The sequence below is a fragment of the Buteo buteo genome, chromosome 3 (assembly GCF_964188355.1).
Source record: "Buteo buteo chromosome 3, bButBut1.hap1.1, whole genome shotgun sequence".
NCBI classification, from domain to species: domain Eukaryota; kingdom Metazoa; phylum Chordata; class Aves; order Accipitriformes; family Accipitridae; genus Buteo; species Buteo buteo.
Window position 1 is genome coordinate 77,428,379 of NC_134173.1, and position 17,154 is coordinate 77,445,532.

General features: G+C 48.9%; 1 protein-coding gene across 3 annotated transcripts; it reads left to right on the forward strand.

Annotated features, from left to right (window-relative positions):
• The first annotated feature begins 302 nt into the window (after positions 1 to 302).
• LOC142029348 (ubiquitin carboxyl-terminal hydrolase CYLD-like) lies at positions 303 to 17,095 on the forward strand. Of its 3 annotated transcripts, none has more exons than XM_075024085.1 (15): positions 303 to 358; positions 2,875 to 3,340; positions 3,420 to 3,701; positions 3,913 to 3,982; positions 4,811 to 5,031; positions 6,042 to 6,171; positions 7,573 to 7,711; positions 8,347 to 8,457; positions 9,779 to 9,870; positions 10,950 to 11,016; positions 12,104 to 12,236; positions 12,559 to 12,667; positions 12,870 to 12,988; positions 13,455 to 13,674; positions 14,135 to 17,095. In XM_075024085.1, exons 2-15 carry the CDS (start codon positions 2,879 to 2,881, stop codon positions 14,317 to 14,319), a joined length of 2,340 nt encoding a protein of 779 aa, XP_074880186.1. In that variant the 5' UTR covers positions 303 to 358; positions 2,875 to 2,878; the 3' UTR covers positions 14,320 to 17,095. The 3 variants fall into 3 exon arrangements, with proteins under 3 accessions (XP_074880186.1, XP_074880185.1, XP_074880187.1); XM_075024084.1 differs by lacking the exon at positions 303 to 358 and adding an exon at positions 1,061 to 1,268; XM_075024086.1 differs by lacking the exon at positions 303 to 358 and adding an exon at positions 2,200 to 2,740.
• Positions 17,096 to 17,154: the final 59 nt, after the last annotated feature.

Here is a 17,154-nt window from a genome sequence, read left to right on the forward strand (position 1 = left end):
AGCTATGGGGACACAGGGCTCTGGGGCCATGGGACACAGGGCCATGGGGACACAGGGACTACGGGGACACAGCGACCGTCCCCCACCCGCCGGGCCCCGCCGGCCCCGCCTAAGGCCCAGCAGAGGGCGGGGCGTGGCAGCCGCGAGGCCCGCCCCCCGGCAGCCCCGCCCCCGCCCCCTTCTCCTTCATTGGCTACCTGCCCTGTCCCTCCTCCCCCTCCCCCCTCCCCACGCCGCTTCCCATTGGCTAAGCAAGCCGGCGGCAGAGGGGCGGGCCGGAAGTCCGCGCTCCCCGCGGCTCTGTGGTAACGTCCCCTGAGGCGGAAGAGCGGGGCTGTGGCGGCGGCGGCGGGAGACGGTGAGAGCTGGGGAATCGGGGGGGGGGGGCTCCCCTCCTCGGCATCGCCCCACAGCGGGGTCTTCCCCCGCTGACCCCCGGCCCTGGAGTCCTCCCCCCGGTCCCCTGTGGGCCCCTCTCAGCTCCCCCTCCCCCAGGTACCTCAGGGTCAGGTCCCTGGAGAGCCTTCCTCCAGCCCAGCCTCACTTTACCGCTTTAATTTGGCTTTATTTTTAATTATCCGGCGCTCCCCAGGTTCCCCTCAGCGCAGTCCGTCAGGTTTCAGCGCCGTTTGAAACACCGCAAGCCCAAAGATCGTACGCCGGTCTGGATGTGCTTTTATTTCTGTTAACCTGGGAGGGAATTGCGCATATTTGGTTGTTGAAGAGGTGGTTTATTCTTGGGGTTTGATGAGGGAAACGGTTTATTCTTGGGTTTTGGAGAGGGAAACGGTTTATTCTTGGGTTTTGGTGAGGGAAACGGTTTATTCTGGTTTTCCTCTTTTTGACAGCATTTAAAGCACGCTGGGGTTTATTGTATTCCTTATGGAGAGAGAACTTTTTTTAAAAAAAAGTAAAATAAAACCAAAGTCCTGAAAACGGAAGATTGAATATGGGGGAGGGGGAGTTGGGACACAGCATCTTATTCTTTAATTCTTTCTTTTAAAAAAATCACAGAATTTCAAGCCCTTGCTCTGCCGGCAGAGTGATAAAATGTCAGCAGAGAGTTGCGTGGATGGGAAATAAGGGAACTGCTGCACGCCACGGGATTTCTTCCACTTCCACTGCCTGCCGTCACCTCCCAACTCGGTTATTGCAAAGGAGGGGGTCTTGCCTTGGCACGGCTGTGTACCCCCGTAGTGCCCCATGACTTCAAGGTGGTCACCCCCAGTGAATCCCGCTGGGTTCCCTCGGCAGAAAGAGGGAAAAGCGTGAGTGTGGTTTGCACCGCTGTGGCAGGGCAGGTTCGGTTGTCGAATCTCTGGCTATGTGGATAACATGTATCTGCTATACATGTGAAATTAGCTCCACTGGCAGACCCAAGCAGATGCTACTTTAGGAGACCCATGGTTTTCTGAGAGGGGGGGGTATTCCGTTTTGAGACCAGATCTTCAGCCGCAGCAAACGAGCGTTGCCCAAAAGCAGTACAGCAGCATATGGATCAGGTCTCCGAGCTATCCTTCTGCCTGCAAAGGTTAAAAAAATAAGAGTGAAAGGGAGACAGCTCCTGTAGGAAGCTGCCACAATGAGCTCAAACACAAGGAAAGCTCCAGGATCTGATCAGGCATTGGTTGACTTTTTTTTTTTTTCTCCAACAGAAGCAGTGATTTATCTTTTACTAATACTTTAAAAAATGAGCTCTCTCGATATTAGTTTCCCGTGAAGTCCCCAGTAACGCTGCCTTCCTCCTTGCTGAGCTCTGTGCTGCTTTTCTGTTCAAGCTCTGCCTACGTTTTCCTCCCAACCCACCCGTTTATTGTTCTTGCGAGCAGCTGCATTCGTGCTTCCTGCTGCAATGCCCTGAGTGAGTTTCTACTTCCCTTAATTGCATCTGCTCGGTTCCTCCTCTCTCCACTTTGAACTTTTAAGAAACTTCTACCAGGTAGCCTGTCGTGGAGACATCTTTTTTCTTCCTTAATTTCCTCCATGGCCTAGAAACGGGCACGTCTCTTATTTTCTCTATATTGGCCAAGTTGGGCCAACCAGTTCACCTGCAGGAAGAAGTTTCTATATTCATCCCTTTTTTGTGTTGTAACAAAAAGTCTGGGTCCTGGCTGTGTGTGGTATCATCAGAAGTGAGATGCGGAGGGGTAAACTGCATGAGTATTTAACTAGAATTTAACTAAAATTTAAGCGCAAAAATGTACTTCTGATTGCAGATATTTGAATTTCTTTTAATATATTTGTTTTGAAAGATGGTGATCTTTAGTGCCTCAGCATAGTAATGCAGTAGGTGCTGTGCTTTGCGTATGTTTTGAATATTAACGTACTTTAACACAACATCGAAGAGCTGTAGTCACGGACTAGGACTCCCTTTTTAGAGGATTTTTAAAAGGCAGAATTTAGCCTTTGCTCTGCTCCTGCAATTAAGTATGAAAAGAAAGCAGGAGGTGGAATTTAATGAGGCTGTTCTGGCAGTGCAGCATTGTAGAGAACAGGACAGACGAGGAGATGCTGCTCTGTGCGACTTCTTATTGGGAGGGTTTAGTAGAGAAGACGGAGCCAGACTCATCCCATGGATGCATGGTGAGGGGACAAGAGGCAACGGGGACAAGCAGGAACGTGGGAAACCTTGGTTAGATGGAACTTTCTCTTTTTCACCATGAGGGTGATCAAACACTGGAACAAGGGACCAGGGAGGCTCTGGGATCATTCTCGTTGGACATGCTCAAAACTCAGCTGGGTGAGGTTTTAAGCAACCTGCTTTGAGCATGGGGTTGGGCTCGAGACCTCTTCCAACCTGAATTCTTCTGAGATCTTCTGCGATAACATGCATGTATCTTCACTGGTGTGACTTTCTCGTTTCTCACAACCCAGGGGAATGACGATGACCAGCCTTCTGCCTTCAGCAGGGGATGGAAACTGCTATTACATCCTGACAGAAGACTGTGCCTATGGCAGCAAGTACTTCCAAGCTGGGAACATGTGCTTCTGTAGCGAGAGAAGTTACCTGCGCAACTTCTCCGATGACAGGCCCCCGGCTTGCTTCTTGAAAGTCATCATGCTGGATGACAGCTCCACCGTCACGATAAATGTAGAAATCCTTCAGCCTGTGCGCGAGGAGGCGGCTGTCTTCCTCCTGGCCATCAGCAGTCACAACGAACGCTTGAACTACTTCTTGGAGAGGTTGAGCCTTGAAGCAGCTCTGAGGGCCGTGCCGGGCCAAAAAGTGATGGTGGAGGTTGACCGTCAACATCTCCCTGGTATCATCCGTTACATTGGGAGCATTTACAAAAACACTTCGGCTGCGCTGTCTCCGTTCTTCTTCGGGGTGGAGTTACAGGTAAAGTGGCCAAGAAAGCAAGTTGCTTATTTTCCCTTTGTGTTTGTGTATGTAACGTGCCTTTCTGGTGTGTTTTCAGGGCGAGGGAGAAAACAGAGGGCGCAGCGATGGATCTTATCATGGCACCGAGTATTTTAAGTGTAAGCGGAACTGCGGGATCTTCCTGCCATTTAGCAGAGTCCAATTTACTTCCATGCCAGATGAGGACTACATGAAACAGAAGCCAAAACCGGACATGGAGGAGGAGGTTCCTGTGAAAGTGGGAGATGCTGTTAGCTTCTATGTGGATGAGGTCCTCACAAAAGGAATAGCGATGGCAGTTTACAGGGAAGGAACCCAATGGTTCGTTAAAGTTTGTCCGGTAAGAGCAGCCTTTCCGCCTTTTTTTGGTTTTGGGGGATTTTTTAAAAACTATGTTATGGTGAGACATTAAAGAGAAGTGGAAGGAATGTCCAAAAGGGACATAAGGTTACATGCAAACTTTCCAGGCCTGTTTGAAAAACTGGTTCATATTCCAGGAATGCTCTACGTCTGATAAAGCATTTAGCTGATAGATTTTTCACTCCTTTCAGGAAGAAGAAGGAACAACTGACATTTTCAGAGAAATCCCTATGGACTCTGTTGTGAAGGAAAGCTTGCAAAGTAGGTTATCATCAGATGTGTCTGCCCTGTGTACGTTCCTGGGGATTTAGCATTTATTTCTTCTCTGCAGGCTACTGATGAGCTGAAAGTCCAACAAAAGCTTCAGCTAGTCCCAACTTAGTTGATCAGGAGGCAGAGAAGGTCCATGGAAAAGTCTCAAGTTCTGGACAAAATTCTTTGCATTAGGCAACTAAAGCTGAGTCTTTCTATTTGTCAGGAAGAAGAGAGAGTGTGATTGCAGTGCAGAAGTAATTCCTAGGGGAATTACTGGTTAAAGAGTCTTTAATTTAGCTGTAGAAGATGGAGCAGGAGCCTCATCCTGATGCCAGACAAACTCAGAGATGCACAGGTGCTAGCAACGATGGTGTGCCTCATTGGACAGGACAAGAAATTAGTGGAATCTCTCTGTTGCCATCAAAAAACACCGTGCAGCTGTCACGGCTGGCCCTAGGGGAGCCATCATTAGACTCTTCACTGAATTGATTCATCTCACTAAAGGCAGAAAAATAATTTGGAAGTAACCCCCCTGCTGCCATTTCAGTAGTCCAAAATGGCTCTGTGAAGGGCTGCATTAGCTCCAGGGCCAGCGAGAGGCTGGAGCGTGCAGCCTTGAGCGGGGAAACAAGGAGCAGGATCATCCCCTCTCAGCCTGTTAGACCAGCTTGGCCGTATCACTGGGAATTATACCTTGTGTTTCTGTTGCTCAGCTTCATGCTTGGGTGTGTGGTCTGTAATTTCAAAATAGACCTGGTATTAGATGAGATCCAGAGGTGTCTGTCATTAGGTGTTGACTTCCTACCTCACCTGACATTTTGTATTGCCCACTAGGTTTATTTTCACCGTTCGAGTCTGACATGGGCTTGGGACACCCAAACCAAATGAAACGAGAGATAAGCGAGAGTGGTGAGGAGTGCGAAAGTGGGAATTCATCCCTGGAGGTGAACTCCATGGTCCAGATCACCTTGGACAAGGGAAACCAGGTTTCGGGAATCATCCGCTGGTTGGGCTACCTGCCCCAAATTAAGCACAAAATGGCAGGAGTTGAACTGGTAAGGAGCAAAATATTTCCTGCTGTGAGATTGTATATCAGAACAGGCAGGTCTTGGTTGCTCTTCTCTTTTAAGACCTTCAGCTTGTGGCTGTGTATCTCACAGCCTGACCTGGGCCTCTGTCATGGTTTAACCCCAGACAGCAACTAAGCACCATGCAGCTGCTCACTCACTTCCCCCCTCACCCAGTGGGGTGGGGGAGAGAATCGGCAGAAAAAAACCCCTAAAACTTGTGGGTTGAGATAAGAACAGTTTAATGGAACAGAAAAGAAGAAACTAATAATGACAATAATAATAGTAAAAGGATTGGAATATACAAGTGATGCACAATGCAATTGCTTGCCACCCACTGACCGATGCCCAGTTAGTCCCTGAGCTGCGATCCCCCCAACCGCACTCCCCGCAGTTTATATACTGGGCATGATGTCACATGGTCTGGAATACCCCTTTGGCCAGTTTGGGTCAGCTGCCCTGGCTGTGTTCTGTCCCAGCTTCTTGTGTCCCTCCAGCCTTCTTGCTGGCTGGGCACGAGAGGCTGAAAAACCCTTGACTTAGTATAAACACTACTCAGCAACAACTGAAAACATCAGTGTGTTATCAACATTCTTCTCATACTAAACCCAAAACATAGCACTATACCAGCTAGTAGAGAGAAAATTAACTCTATCCCAGCCAAAACCAGGACAGCCTCTGATGTGTCAGAGCGTGAACTGTGAGGGCAACGACACAATTGTGCCCTTCCTTAGGCTGGGGAGGAGAGCCAGTGGCATGATTATGAGGGTTGGTTTGCTCTCTTCAAGAGCAGTGTTACTGGTATGTGGGATGGAATAATCATGAATCCTACAAGCAGCATCAATAGGTTCAAAACATAACCAGAATAAATGAAAACAGTCAACAAAACGGACGAAACATGTATACAGCTCTTAAGATATTAAATGGCCATATGGGGAATCATGGAAATTTTCACGGAAAGCCTGCTCTCATGCTATTCCTCAATGCTTTTTTCGCAGGATGAAGATAAGGGGGTCACTGCTGGCGAATGGCTGGGCAAACACTACTTCCACTGCGCTCCAAAGCGTGGCCTCTTCGTGAGGCTGCAGTCCTGCCAGCCCGATGTTCGCTTCCAGTGTTCGCGCAACAGTGAGCTGAGCCTCATGGATTTTACTAAGTTCTCTGGGGAGAGGGGAGACGGGGCTGTGCTGGGACAAGGCATGCTACGGAGAAGCCTTATGCACAGTATCTTAATCAGCAGTTTAATATTCTCCACTTTCTTTGAGCGTTCCAAAAGATGACAGTTTTAAGGGTGCTGAAGTTGCCATGATGCTATTTATAGGGAATGCCCCACAAGTGAGAGAGATGGTAAGCAATTTATTACAGGGATAACGTAGACTAGGACATTGAATATAGGGCAACATATTGTGAGTGGCTCTAAAAATGAGGCCTCAGTGGCACAGATGCGTTGGAGAAGGGGAAGCTAGCAGGAAGTGTTGGGGGGTAACAAGAGGATAGAAGTCCAGAGCAACAGTCTTTGCAAGGCATCATGAATCTGCAAGCAAGACAGGGCTCTTCTGCCTGTGGTTTTTGGGGCAGAAGAAAAGGTCTTGTGTAACTGAGATTGGAATATGGACAAGAGTTTTAGCTATAGGGTCTGGCATAGCTACTGTATGTTAAATGTAGACCTCATGTGGCTCTGGAGAATTGGAGTGGGTAGCTCAGGCCCAGGGCCAAGACATCAGGTGATAACGGTGTTGCACCTGGGGACTAAGAAATAAGAGTGAGCTTGGAAAGGAAGAGAGGATGAAATAAATTTCAACGTAGAGCTCAATGCAATGATAAGACATTCACAAGAAGATGCAGGGAAGAACAGGCCAGTATTTTCATTTGAACAGGAAGAAATTCCTCCAGCGCAGAGAAGACAGTGTGAACTAGCCGTTTAGAAACTGTAAATGAGATCACTGTAAATGAGAAGACAGGATTCCTGTAGGGACTGTCCAAAAACTGAGAGAAGGGACAAGACAGAATGTCTTAAGGACATGCTGAAGAGAGGGGATTGAATTACAGGCGGAGAATGCTGAAGAAACCAGGAAGGACCAGATTGAGAAAGCCACCTTTGATGCTTAAGGAGATGACAGGCCAGCAGGATGAGGCTATCAAAGCACAGTTGCCTGTTTGTCCCCTTGCTACTGGGGTCACAGGTCTCTCAACAGAGAGATCCCAAGCTTGCATATAACACAACACCAGCTTGTTTGTAGCTCTTTTGGTCTTCATTATACTTGGCATAACGATGGCAGAGGCGGTATGGATTGCTAGGGCAGGTCTGTGCTGAAGAAGAGATGGTTTGGTTTTTGTCTCCATTTCCAGTAGATGAATTGCTGGAGACAAATCTTCATCTCAGCATGGTTGAGTCCCAGCAGAAGCAGTGTAGAAGAGTGTGGTGCTGACTTCTGAGCAGAGCAGACGTCTGGGGCATCGGGGAAAGGCAGAGCTGATTCAGACGAGGTGGGAAGCTAAAGAGAGTTGCTTCTGTTGCTTCTCTTGCAGGAGGGCAAGAAGTTCTTCCACAGACTCCAGACAGTTTTCCTCCCCTCAGGAACGAGGCAGCAGTGCGTGTCCTGCGAGGGCGGATGAAGGGGATCCAAGGCCATTGTAATTCCTGCTATATGGATGCAGCTCTCTTCAGGTAAGGACCTGGTTGAGTGGTGCCATTCCATTAAATGAGTGCTTTTTCAGTTGGGCAAAGCTCTAAACCACAGCATTTCCCTGGATTTCTGAGGTGGCTGGAAATTAACCCAGTATAGAGCAGAATGTGTGGAGATGCAGCCTTGATGCTTGCTGCTTTTTTATCTCCTTCCTAATCTGGTAGGTTCTCAGGCCCTGAAATACCTCTCAGGAGTACCTGAGGTACCTGTGTGTCTGTCATGCAGGGTGGTGAGAGATTGTAGCTCTCTGGACTTGGACCGTGCTGACTGTTACTGGAGGTAATGGCTGGAAGTATTTCAAAGAAACCGCCCAGGAGGTCCCAGCTTCACTGTGCAGCACTGTTTGGAGAGGAAAAGACTCGGTGGTGCTCCCCCCATGAGCAGTTTTGGCTGCAAAGTATGAGATTTCATTCTCTGTGACCTGCTTCCTTGCTTACTACCAGTGTTCATTAAATAAGATGTGGTTTATCTCACTCTGGAAACGCACCATCACTCACCTTTCTGTAATTGCATGCATGGACTGTTGAAAGCAAAAGCCACCAACTGTCACCAGGCACAATGGTTTGGTTCTAACGCTGCAACCCCATCAGACTTACACCCATCACACTTTTCACAGCCTCTTCTCCTGTACGTCTGTGCTGGACTCCATGCTCTTCAAGCCCTTCCCGCTGTGTGACAGGAACGTCCAGAGCATTCTGCGGGATGAGATTGTTAATCCCCTCCGAAAGTGAGTATGCTGTGTGGGAATCCTGGAAGTGGTCCATCTGCCTTCATACCTTCTCTGCTGCCCTACCAGATGGTACCTATCACTGAGGGAAAGGGTTACCTGGAGGGTTTCTCCTGCCAGCCACATCCAAAGGTCTTCATACTGGGTTCCTCTTCCATTTGTTCCTTTCCCTGGGTTGTAAGGCTGTCACAACTCCTACTGCATGTGCATGAGTATATCCTGCTCGGAAGGAAGCCTTGTGAGCTGACTTCTCAGTGAAAGGAAGAAAGGGGGATTCCTGGGGTTCAGACCACCTCTTGGGAGAACCCTGGTGTTGATGAAGCAGTGGCATTGCCTTCATCACCAGTTAGTCCCAAAGGCAGGATGCAATGCCAGGCTGGATGAAGGTAGACCGTGGCATGAGAGCTAAATTCTCTGGAATTTATATCAAAGAGACCAGGTTCTTTCCTCATCCTCCCTAGAGGGGTGTGGAGGAGAGGCATGGAGAGCTGATCGAACATAAGATATTAGCATCTTCCTTGAGGACCAGTGTCCTGGCACTGGCTGCAGAAATACAACCCTGGGGCATTCTGTGATGCTGAGATTTGACTGAGAGCAGCCCTGCAGAGAAGGACTTGGGGATGAAAAGTTGGACATGAGCCGGCAGTGTGTGCTCGCAGCCCAGAAAACCAACCGTATCCTGGGCTGCATCCAAAGCAGCGTAGCCAGCAGGTCCAGGGAGGGGATTCTCCCCCTCTGCTCCGCTCTGGTGACACCCTCCCCCTGGAGCACTGGACCAGCTCTGGGGTCCCCAGTACAAGACAGACACGGACCTGTTGGAGTGGGTCCAGAGGAGGGCCACGGAAATGGTTTAATGGATGGAACTCCTCTGCTATGGAGAAAGGCTGAGAGAGTTGGGGTTGTTGAGCCTGGAGAAGAGAAGGCTCCGGGGAGACCTTCTTGCGGCCTTTCAATATAGAAAGGGGGCTTCTAAGAAAGACAGAGAATTTTTAGCAGGGCTTGTAGTGACCAGATAAGGGGTAATGGTTTTAAACTGAAAGGTTAGATTTAGATTGGCTGTAAAGAAGAAATTTGTTAAGATGGGGGTGGTGAGGCACTGGAGCAGGTTGCCCAGAGAAGTTGTGGATGCTCCATCCCTGGAAGTGCTCAAGGCCAGGTTGGACGGGGCTTTGAGCAACCTGGTCTAGTGAAAGATGTCCTTGCCCATGGCAGGGGGGTTGGACTAGATGATCTTTAAAAGTCCCTTCCAACCCAAACCAATCAATGATTCTATGATTTAAATACACTGGAGAGTTCATCTGCGGCTGCTGTTTGTTTCTAGGACTGGCTTCGTCAGGGCTAGGAGTGTGATGCACCTTAGGGAGCAGCTAACTGAAAAGGGCCAGTGTTCAAGTTTTACCAACGCTGAGAAAGGTAACGTGCTCTCTGGGGCCTTCCCCGGGCTGCTTTGCTGTGCTCTGCCTCATCCAGGCAGCAGGCTGACAACTTAATTTTGTGCTTCTTGCAGGCACGTACATTAATATGCCTGCTGTGCTGTTCATTGATGTAAAAATGCAAATGTAAAATACTTTCAGCTTTTAAAACTCTACAGGCTTTTCAACTGAAATTTGTCCTGAAGTCTGATGGAAGGATGGGAATTGCTGGGTCTCTATCTGATGGCAGCTGTTGCCAGGAGGGGAGAAGAAGATCTGTGTGAACAGAATTTAAACGAGGGAAATTTCCTTGACCTTTATACTTTGAGTTATACCCTGATAAGTCTATCCCTGATGTCCTTGCTAGAATCCAGCTTGATTTGTCATTTTGCCAAGATCAACATGTCTTTGAGTTCTGGCAAGTTATCTGAGGTTCTTCGAAGACCATAGTCTGATTAAAATAAGACAGAAAACACCTACAGCTGAAACCCACCAATCTCTGGTTGCAATCACCACGTTCCCATCCATGCACAGCAAGGCCCCCTGTAGTTTACGACAAGGAAACGGATTACACCAATGCCAAACATCACTGCAACAACCTCTAAGTACCTGGATACTAAACAAGTGGCATTGATTCTTCCAGAAACAGCAGGTATCTTGTCAGTGAACAGCACTTGTGTTTTGTACTATTGTATATTTATTTTAGCCAGGGATAGTTCAGCTGTTCACTTTCTTGAATTTCCATAGCTGTCCCTGATTTTACTTTGAGTTTATACTTTCGGTGTTAGCAGTAACTGTCAGTTAAGGTCTCTGAGATAATGTTGCTGTGATGGCCTGGCTTGTAAGAGTGTAGTGTCTGAAGGCTGGTTTGCATTTTTCATGCCCACCTTAGGATTTGTGCATTAACCAAGTGCTCTCAGCTTTTAGCCCAACCGTCCCCTTACCTAGAGTAAAAGAGGAGATTCCGGGTTCACAAAATTGCTGGCTCATGTTTATCTGGCAGCTTTTGCTGTCCAGATGCAGTGGGGCAAGGCAGCGTTCCTGGTGTGTTGTGACCCATGCTTTTCTCTCACCTTTCAGATCCTGAGGAATTCCTCAATCTCATAATGCATCAGATCCTGGGAATAGAGCCACTCTTGAAACTGCAGTAAGTTTCCATATCTAAGCAATACAATTTACCCAGGCCAGACTCGTTAGTTGTCCACCTCACTGTCACCAGGTGTTACTTGCACCTTTTTATCGAGGGTTTGGAGGCACAGCTCAGTGAGTTGTGTGCAGCTCCTCTCTGCTGTCCATGTGATCTTATTTGTTGTGATCTTGTCCCAGGTGATGCATCCAGGAAAAAACACTTCTAAACTCTCCCTGGAGGTGCTGCCTTCAGAAAATGATAAAAACCTTTTCTCATCCTTAGGGAGAGCCAGCAGTGGTTTGAGAAGCGTAGTGTCCAACTTCAGTGCAGAGCCGGCACTATCTGACAGCCTTTGGATGCATTTGGGATGTGTCCAGACTGTCAGGCTGGCTCTGGTCCTGCAGCCTCTCAAACAGGGAGTCCATGGATGCAGTCCCAGTTTTTCAGGACTCTACAAAGAGGATGAGAGGCTGAAGGAAGCCAAAAATAACTGTGCTGTTCAGGAGCATAGAAGGGGATTGTTCGGTTTCTGTGCTCCTTTGTTGAGACGTCAGTCAAGCCATAGATTGTGGAGTAGTCGGAAAGGCTGAGCACAAAGACGACTCTGTACTGCAGCTCCCCTGCAGAGGGTCATCTGAAGGAAATCCTTTCTCTGCTGGCTCAGGGATGTAGGGGTTGTGGGAGATCTTCTACACACAACTCACCTTTTGAATGCACCAAGTTTTGCTCTGTGGCTTTTGTATATGCAGTTATAAATAGATCTTTCATCTGAGAAGGGAGTTTGCTGATTGTGCCATGGTGCAGTTGATTTAAAAAATATTGAAGTCTCTTAATATTTACATCAACGAGGGGAAACTGAGTTTTGCTTATAGGAGCAGGATGTGATGCTGTGGAGGCATAATGAGACTGAACATGGTACTTGTATCCTCTTCTCACGGCACGTATTTAGTATTTCTGGGTGGAAAAACTGCTTCGTGTCAGTGTTGCACCAAGCAGCCCTTGGTGCCTTGGGCCCAGAACTCTTGCAGGACAAAACCGGTGTGTCCTCTGGGAGCTCAGATGTTTGTGGCACCATGTAAACACGCCCCGTGACCACTCCTTGCAGGTCAGGAGGCCAGAAGGAGCAAGACTGTTACTGTTACCAGATATTTATGGACAAACAGGAGGATCTGGTGGTTCCCGATGTGCAGCAGTTAGTGGAACACTCCTTCCTGTCCTCTGATCTGAAGCTAGTGGAGGTGAGCCCAGCTACCTTCCGCCTACGCTGCTATCTGCTGCCTCTTTCTTGCTTCCTCCAATGTACCTGTGCCTGCCAGTGAGTGTGCAGTGGGTCTAGTATGTCCTATATCCAACAATGCAAAGAAGCAGGATACAGCCACAAGAGAGACGTCTTGGAGAATCTGAGCATGACCTGGGAAGAGGGCTATGCTTTCCCTGTTGCCGTTTTGTCTTGTGAATAACTGGAGCAGAAAGCCTTTACTCCTAGCAGCAATATGGAGAGAAGAGTCTCTGGGGCTTGTCTCTTCTGGCAGGGTGACTCCTTTGCCTTTCTTTTCCCAGATCCCGTCTTGCTTCATTATCCAAATGCCGCGGTTTGGGAAGGAATATAAAATGTTCAGCAAAATCATTCCTTCGTTGGAGCTGGATATAACAGATCTGCTGCTTGACAGTAAGTTGTTGGGCAGCGGTAAAGCTGCCAGCTGGGACTGCGAGCAACCAAGTGACAGGTCTCGCCTCTTTGGGTTGTGAGCAGATTTATGGTGGGATCATGGTGTGATTCTTCTTTCCTGAACACCAGTTTTAGCGGGACAAGTTGGATTTCAGGTGAGATCAGGAGAAGACACATCCTCTCACCCCTCTTGCCCCCGCAGGTCCCAGGGAGTGCTGCATGTGTGGCGATGTTGCCACCGTGGAGTGTTCGGATTGTTTCAAGGACAAGGTATTCGCAGCTACGGGCTTGAAGCAGTTCTGCAGTTCCTGCTCCAGACAGGTATTCAGTTTCTTTGGCTGCTTACAAAATCTGCCTTGGTGGCTGACAGCAGATCGAACCCCCCAAAATACCTGTGTTTCCCCTGCTGTCCCTGCAGCCGTTCAGGTTGGGCACAGAGGGTCCCCTTCCTGCGCATCAGTCCCACCGCCCGCATCAGCTGCATGAGCGGGGTTAGGTGCTGCACATTATTGAACCCCCTGCTTACATAGAGCCTAAATAAGGACTGATCCTGCACAGACGGAGTGCTGGGCCCTCCACGCTGTCTGGCCTTTCTTGGAGGGTGACAGACTGCCGTCTCAGCTTCTTGCTGCCAGGCTGTTGACACAATGCCATTCCCTGGCATGCAGAGACCACAGGGGTCAGATCAGTGGGGAACAAACTGGTCTGACCCTTGCACGCTCCCCTTTCTGGCAGGCCAAGTTCAGTTCTGCCCGCTCAGCAGTGCCACCCCATCATCTCTCCTCAGGTTCACTCCCACTACCGTCGCAAAACGCACAAGCCAACTAGGCTGCATATCCCAGAAGAGTTTCACAGCCGGAGCCCCCGGGGCAGCCAGCAGGTCCCTCGTGAGAAGATGGAGCTCTTTGCAGTGCTCTGCATCGAGACCAGTCATTACGTCTCCTTTGTGAAATACGGCCCCGAGAACGAACACTGGATGTTCTTCGACAGCATGGCTGACAGGCATGGTGAGGACATGGTGGTGGGCTCGGAGCTTTGATCGCAGCCGGGCGCTGCATGGTGGGCAGCTGTGAGGGTCTGCAACGCTTGTTGCGTAGATGCTGGTCAGTCCATCTTTTCCTCTGAAGCCCCCTACATGATTTAGGCTCTCTCTAGACCCTGTTTCCAACAGTGACTATTTAAGTAGACCCCAGAGAAGAGTATGGCCAGGCCAAGCACGTGTGAGTTCCTCCTAGTGCTTTCATCCTCTGTCTGTGTTCAGACAAGGGACTTGTCGAGCCAGCTGGAACTGGCTGCCATGTGGGTGAGGACCATTCTCCTGTCCTTCCCCACTTTGTTGTTGGCCTCCAGATCTCTCAGCTGAGGCACTATATTGCTGTTGAGCATGATGGTATCTGCATGAGCAGATACTGTAGGTACTCACGCCTTGGGACCTGGTTTGGACTTTTCTCCTTCTTTCTGGGTTAGGTGATGAAAATGGCTTCAACATTCCTACGGTAACGCTGTGCCCTGAAGTTGCCAAATACCTGGACTTGCCACTGGCTGTGCTGGCCCTGGAGCAACCTCGGGACATGGATGGAGTGGCCAAGCGGCTCTTCTGTGATGCCTACATGTACATGTACCAGAGCAAGAAGATGGCGCTTTACAAATGACACTGCCTTGGGCTGGTGCCACAGAGCAGCGAGGCATTGGAAACGTGAGCTTGGATCAACTCTGCAGCTCGTAATTGGTGAAAGCAGCCGAGTCTGGGCGCACCAAGCTTGCGCTTCTGCCTCTTACCTCTTCCAGTGTCTGGTATCAAGCTGTCCACATCAGCCTGTCTGGGTTTGTTAAATCCTGTACCTGGCCTTATGGAGCGATAGTTTGTACTTCCACCAGACCTGAACTCTGAATTATTTATACTCAAATTCATTCTCATATCCTACCTTCCCTTTCCACCCTCCTTCCTCCCCAGGCACTCCGCAGCTCTGCCCTACCTCAGAGTCCTCCCCAACATCTTTTTCTCCCTTCCAGCCCTTCCCTCCAAGGCTGAGGACCAGCATCTAATCCAAACATGACCAGTTATCCTCAGGTTCGCAAAGAGCGCAAGAAAACCACAGCCTCGCCCTCTGTAAGACATCTTCACGTGGACTTGCGGAGTGAGAAAACCAGGAGGTGTGAGCTGCATCAGTGTGGTTAAGAGAGGGGTCAGGACGAGGGTTTTTCTTGAGGTCTGGGATGTGACCCCACACCTAAAGCTGGGTCCCTGAATTGTCTGCACTTTCCTTATCCAGCGCTAATACTCTGGTACTTTCACCCACTATCCCTTATTTTCAACCATGAGATTAACTGGGCATCTTGAGCTGCAAATATGCTTTTAAAATATGTATTTTTGTAAGAACAAAACTGGGAGAAAGATGGAGCAGAGGAACAGCATGTGAGCTCATTATGCTCCCTCTTTTTTGCAAAGTCTGCACTATTGCTACATGGTTGGGTGGTTTAACCTCACTTTTAGCACTTTCTGTCTCATCTTGACATCCACTTCTGAGATCTGTGCCAAAGCCCAATAACAATTCCAAGGGCAAAAATGGAAAAAAAAATGAGCACTCTTGGATTTTCTGCTGTGACTGCAGTAAGGTTAAGGGTCTTGGGGTGGGAACTGGTATTCCTTAAATTAAATAACTTAAATTTGCAAAGTGGGCGTTCTCTGCCATTAAACACATGCTGTTGTGGGAGCAGGAAGCTGTTACAGGAGTCAGTGCTATGAACTGGGTTGCCCACATTCCAGATTGCACTGTCAGGACACCAAAACCTTGAGGAATGCATCCAGGAGCTCCAGATGTGCAGCTGTAACCTTCCTCCTCCTCTTTTTTCCTCTTTAATGCAGGGTGCAGTAAGTAATATGTAGCCTGTATCTTTATATCAGTCCTGTTGGCTTGGGCCACGTGCTACATGTGGTTTAGGATCTTTTTTTGCTGACAGCAGGGTTGTGATGCTAATGGGGACCTCAACAGCTTGATGTCTGTATTTGGCTTTCTGGTGGGTCCCTTATTTCTCTATGTGGTGGCTACAAAGGATGGCTGGTGTGTAATGACCCCAGATTGTTAACACAGTTAGTGTTTTGAGAGCATTGCTGTCCAATTTGGCTTCCAAATGTCCTCGCTGAGCATTTGGGGCTCAACACCAAGTTGACCACAAGGCAGCAATGTGTCTTCATGGTAGAGAAGGCGAACAATGGTTCTGGGCTGCACTCAAAGTGTTGCCAGTAGGTCAAAGGAGGGGATCCTTCCCATCTGCCTGAAGTACTGGATCCAGTTTGAGCTCCCCAGTACAAGAGAGATGAAGATGGTCCAATGAAGGGCCACAAAGATTATGAAGGGACTGGAGTATCTCTCCCGTGAGAAATGCTGAGAGAGCCACAACTGTTCAGCCTGGAGAAGAGAAGGCTTGGGGGAACCTTAGCAATGTCTATAAACACCTGAAGGGAAGGTGCAAAGAGGACGGTGCCAGGATCTTCTCCATGGTGCCCAGTGACAGGACAAGAGGCCCTAAGCACAAACTGAAACACGGGAGGTTCCCCTGAACATCAGGAAACACTTCTTCACCTTGAGGGTGATAAGCGCTAGCACAGGTTGCCCAGAGAGGCTGTGAAGTTGCCATCCATGGAGATAGTCAAAAAGGTCCTGGGCAAAGCCAAAGCACCGGCGGTTGAAGAGTCTGTCTAGGGGCAGGAGAGGTGGTGGCAGATCTAGCAACGGATCATCCTGACTGCTCCCGCTTGTGAGCTGACTTAGTGATCTCTGGCTGATCCTCTGTGGCCGTGGAGAGGGCTGAGGGGCTGGAGGGTGCTGCTGTCTTGCTGTCTGTCTACTTAAAGTTGTTCTTCATTCCTTCTCTCCTAAGAACTCAGGACAAGTTCTACTCAGGTATGCTGGGGGTTGGGGTCTTGTATCTCTGGTGCTTCTGCTCTAAAAATGTAAGTTTTAATAGCAAACTGCTCTTGGTTTTTCCTCGAGTTTCTTTCCTCTGTAAAAATACCGTGTGTGATACAGTGCCCACAGCTGGAGCATTGCAACAGGGACCTCCAGCCTCTTGGGTTTTTTTAGAAACAAAAGGCCATCAGGCCATGCTTTGTTAAGCTCTTTTCATTGTTTTTCCCCATCAATATGTGTTGCAAAGATCTAAACAAGAGCTAAACCACTGCTGTTCCTGGGAGGCTGTGCAACGCAGCCACGGGGTTGGTGCCTGGGAATGTGCAGGTGCATCTCACCTGGGATTTCCCTCTTCCCCTCCCTTACTGCACCTTTCTGATGGGTGGCTCAATTCCAGGTCTGTGCATTCTACAAGCTCAAGGGAAAATGATTTACTATCTCCCTGTTACAGATTTGGGCAGGATTAAGAGAAAATACACCTGTCTCGGAGAAGATTCAGTCTGTGCAGGTTTTTTTCCCATTCCATGCAACAACTTTTCTTGACCCTGTTTTGATAAAGCCTTCAAACCATCATTG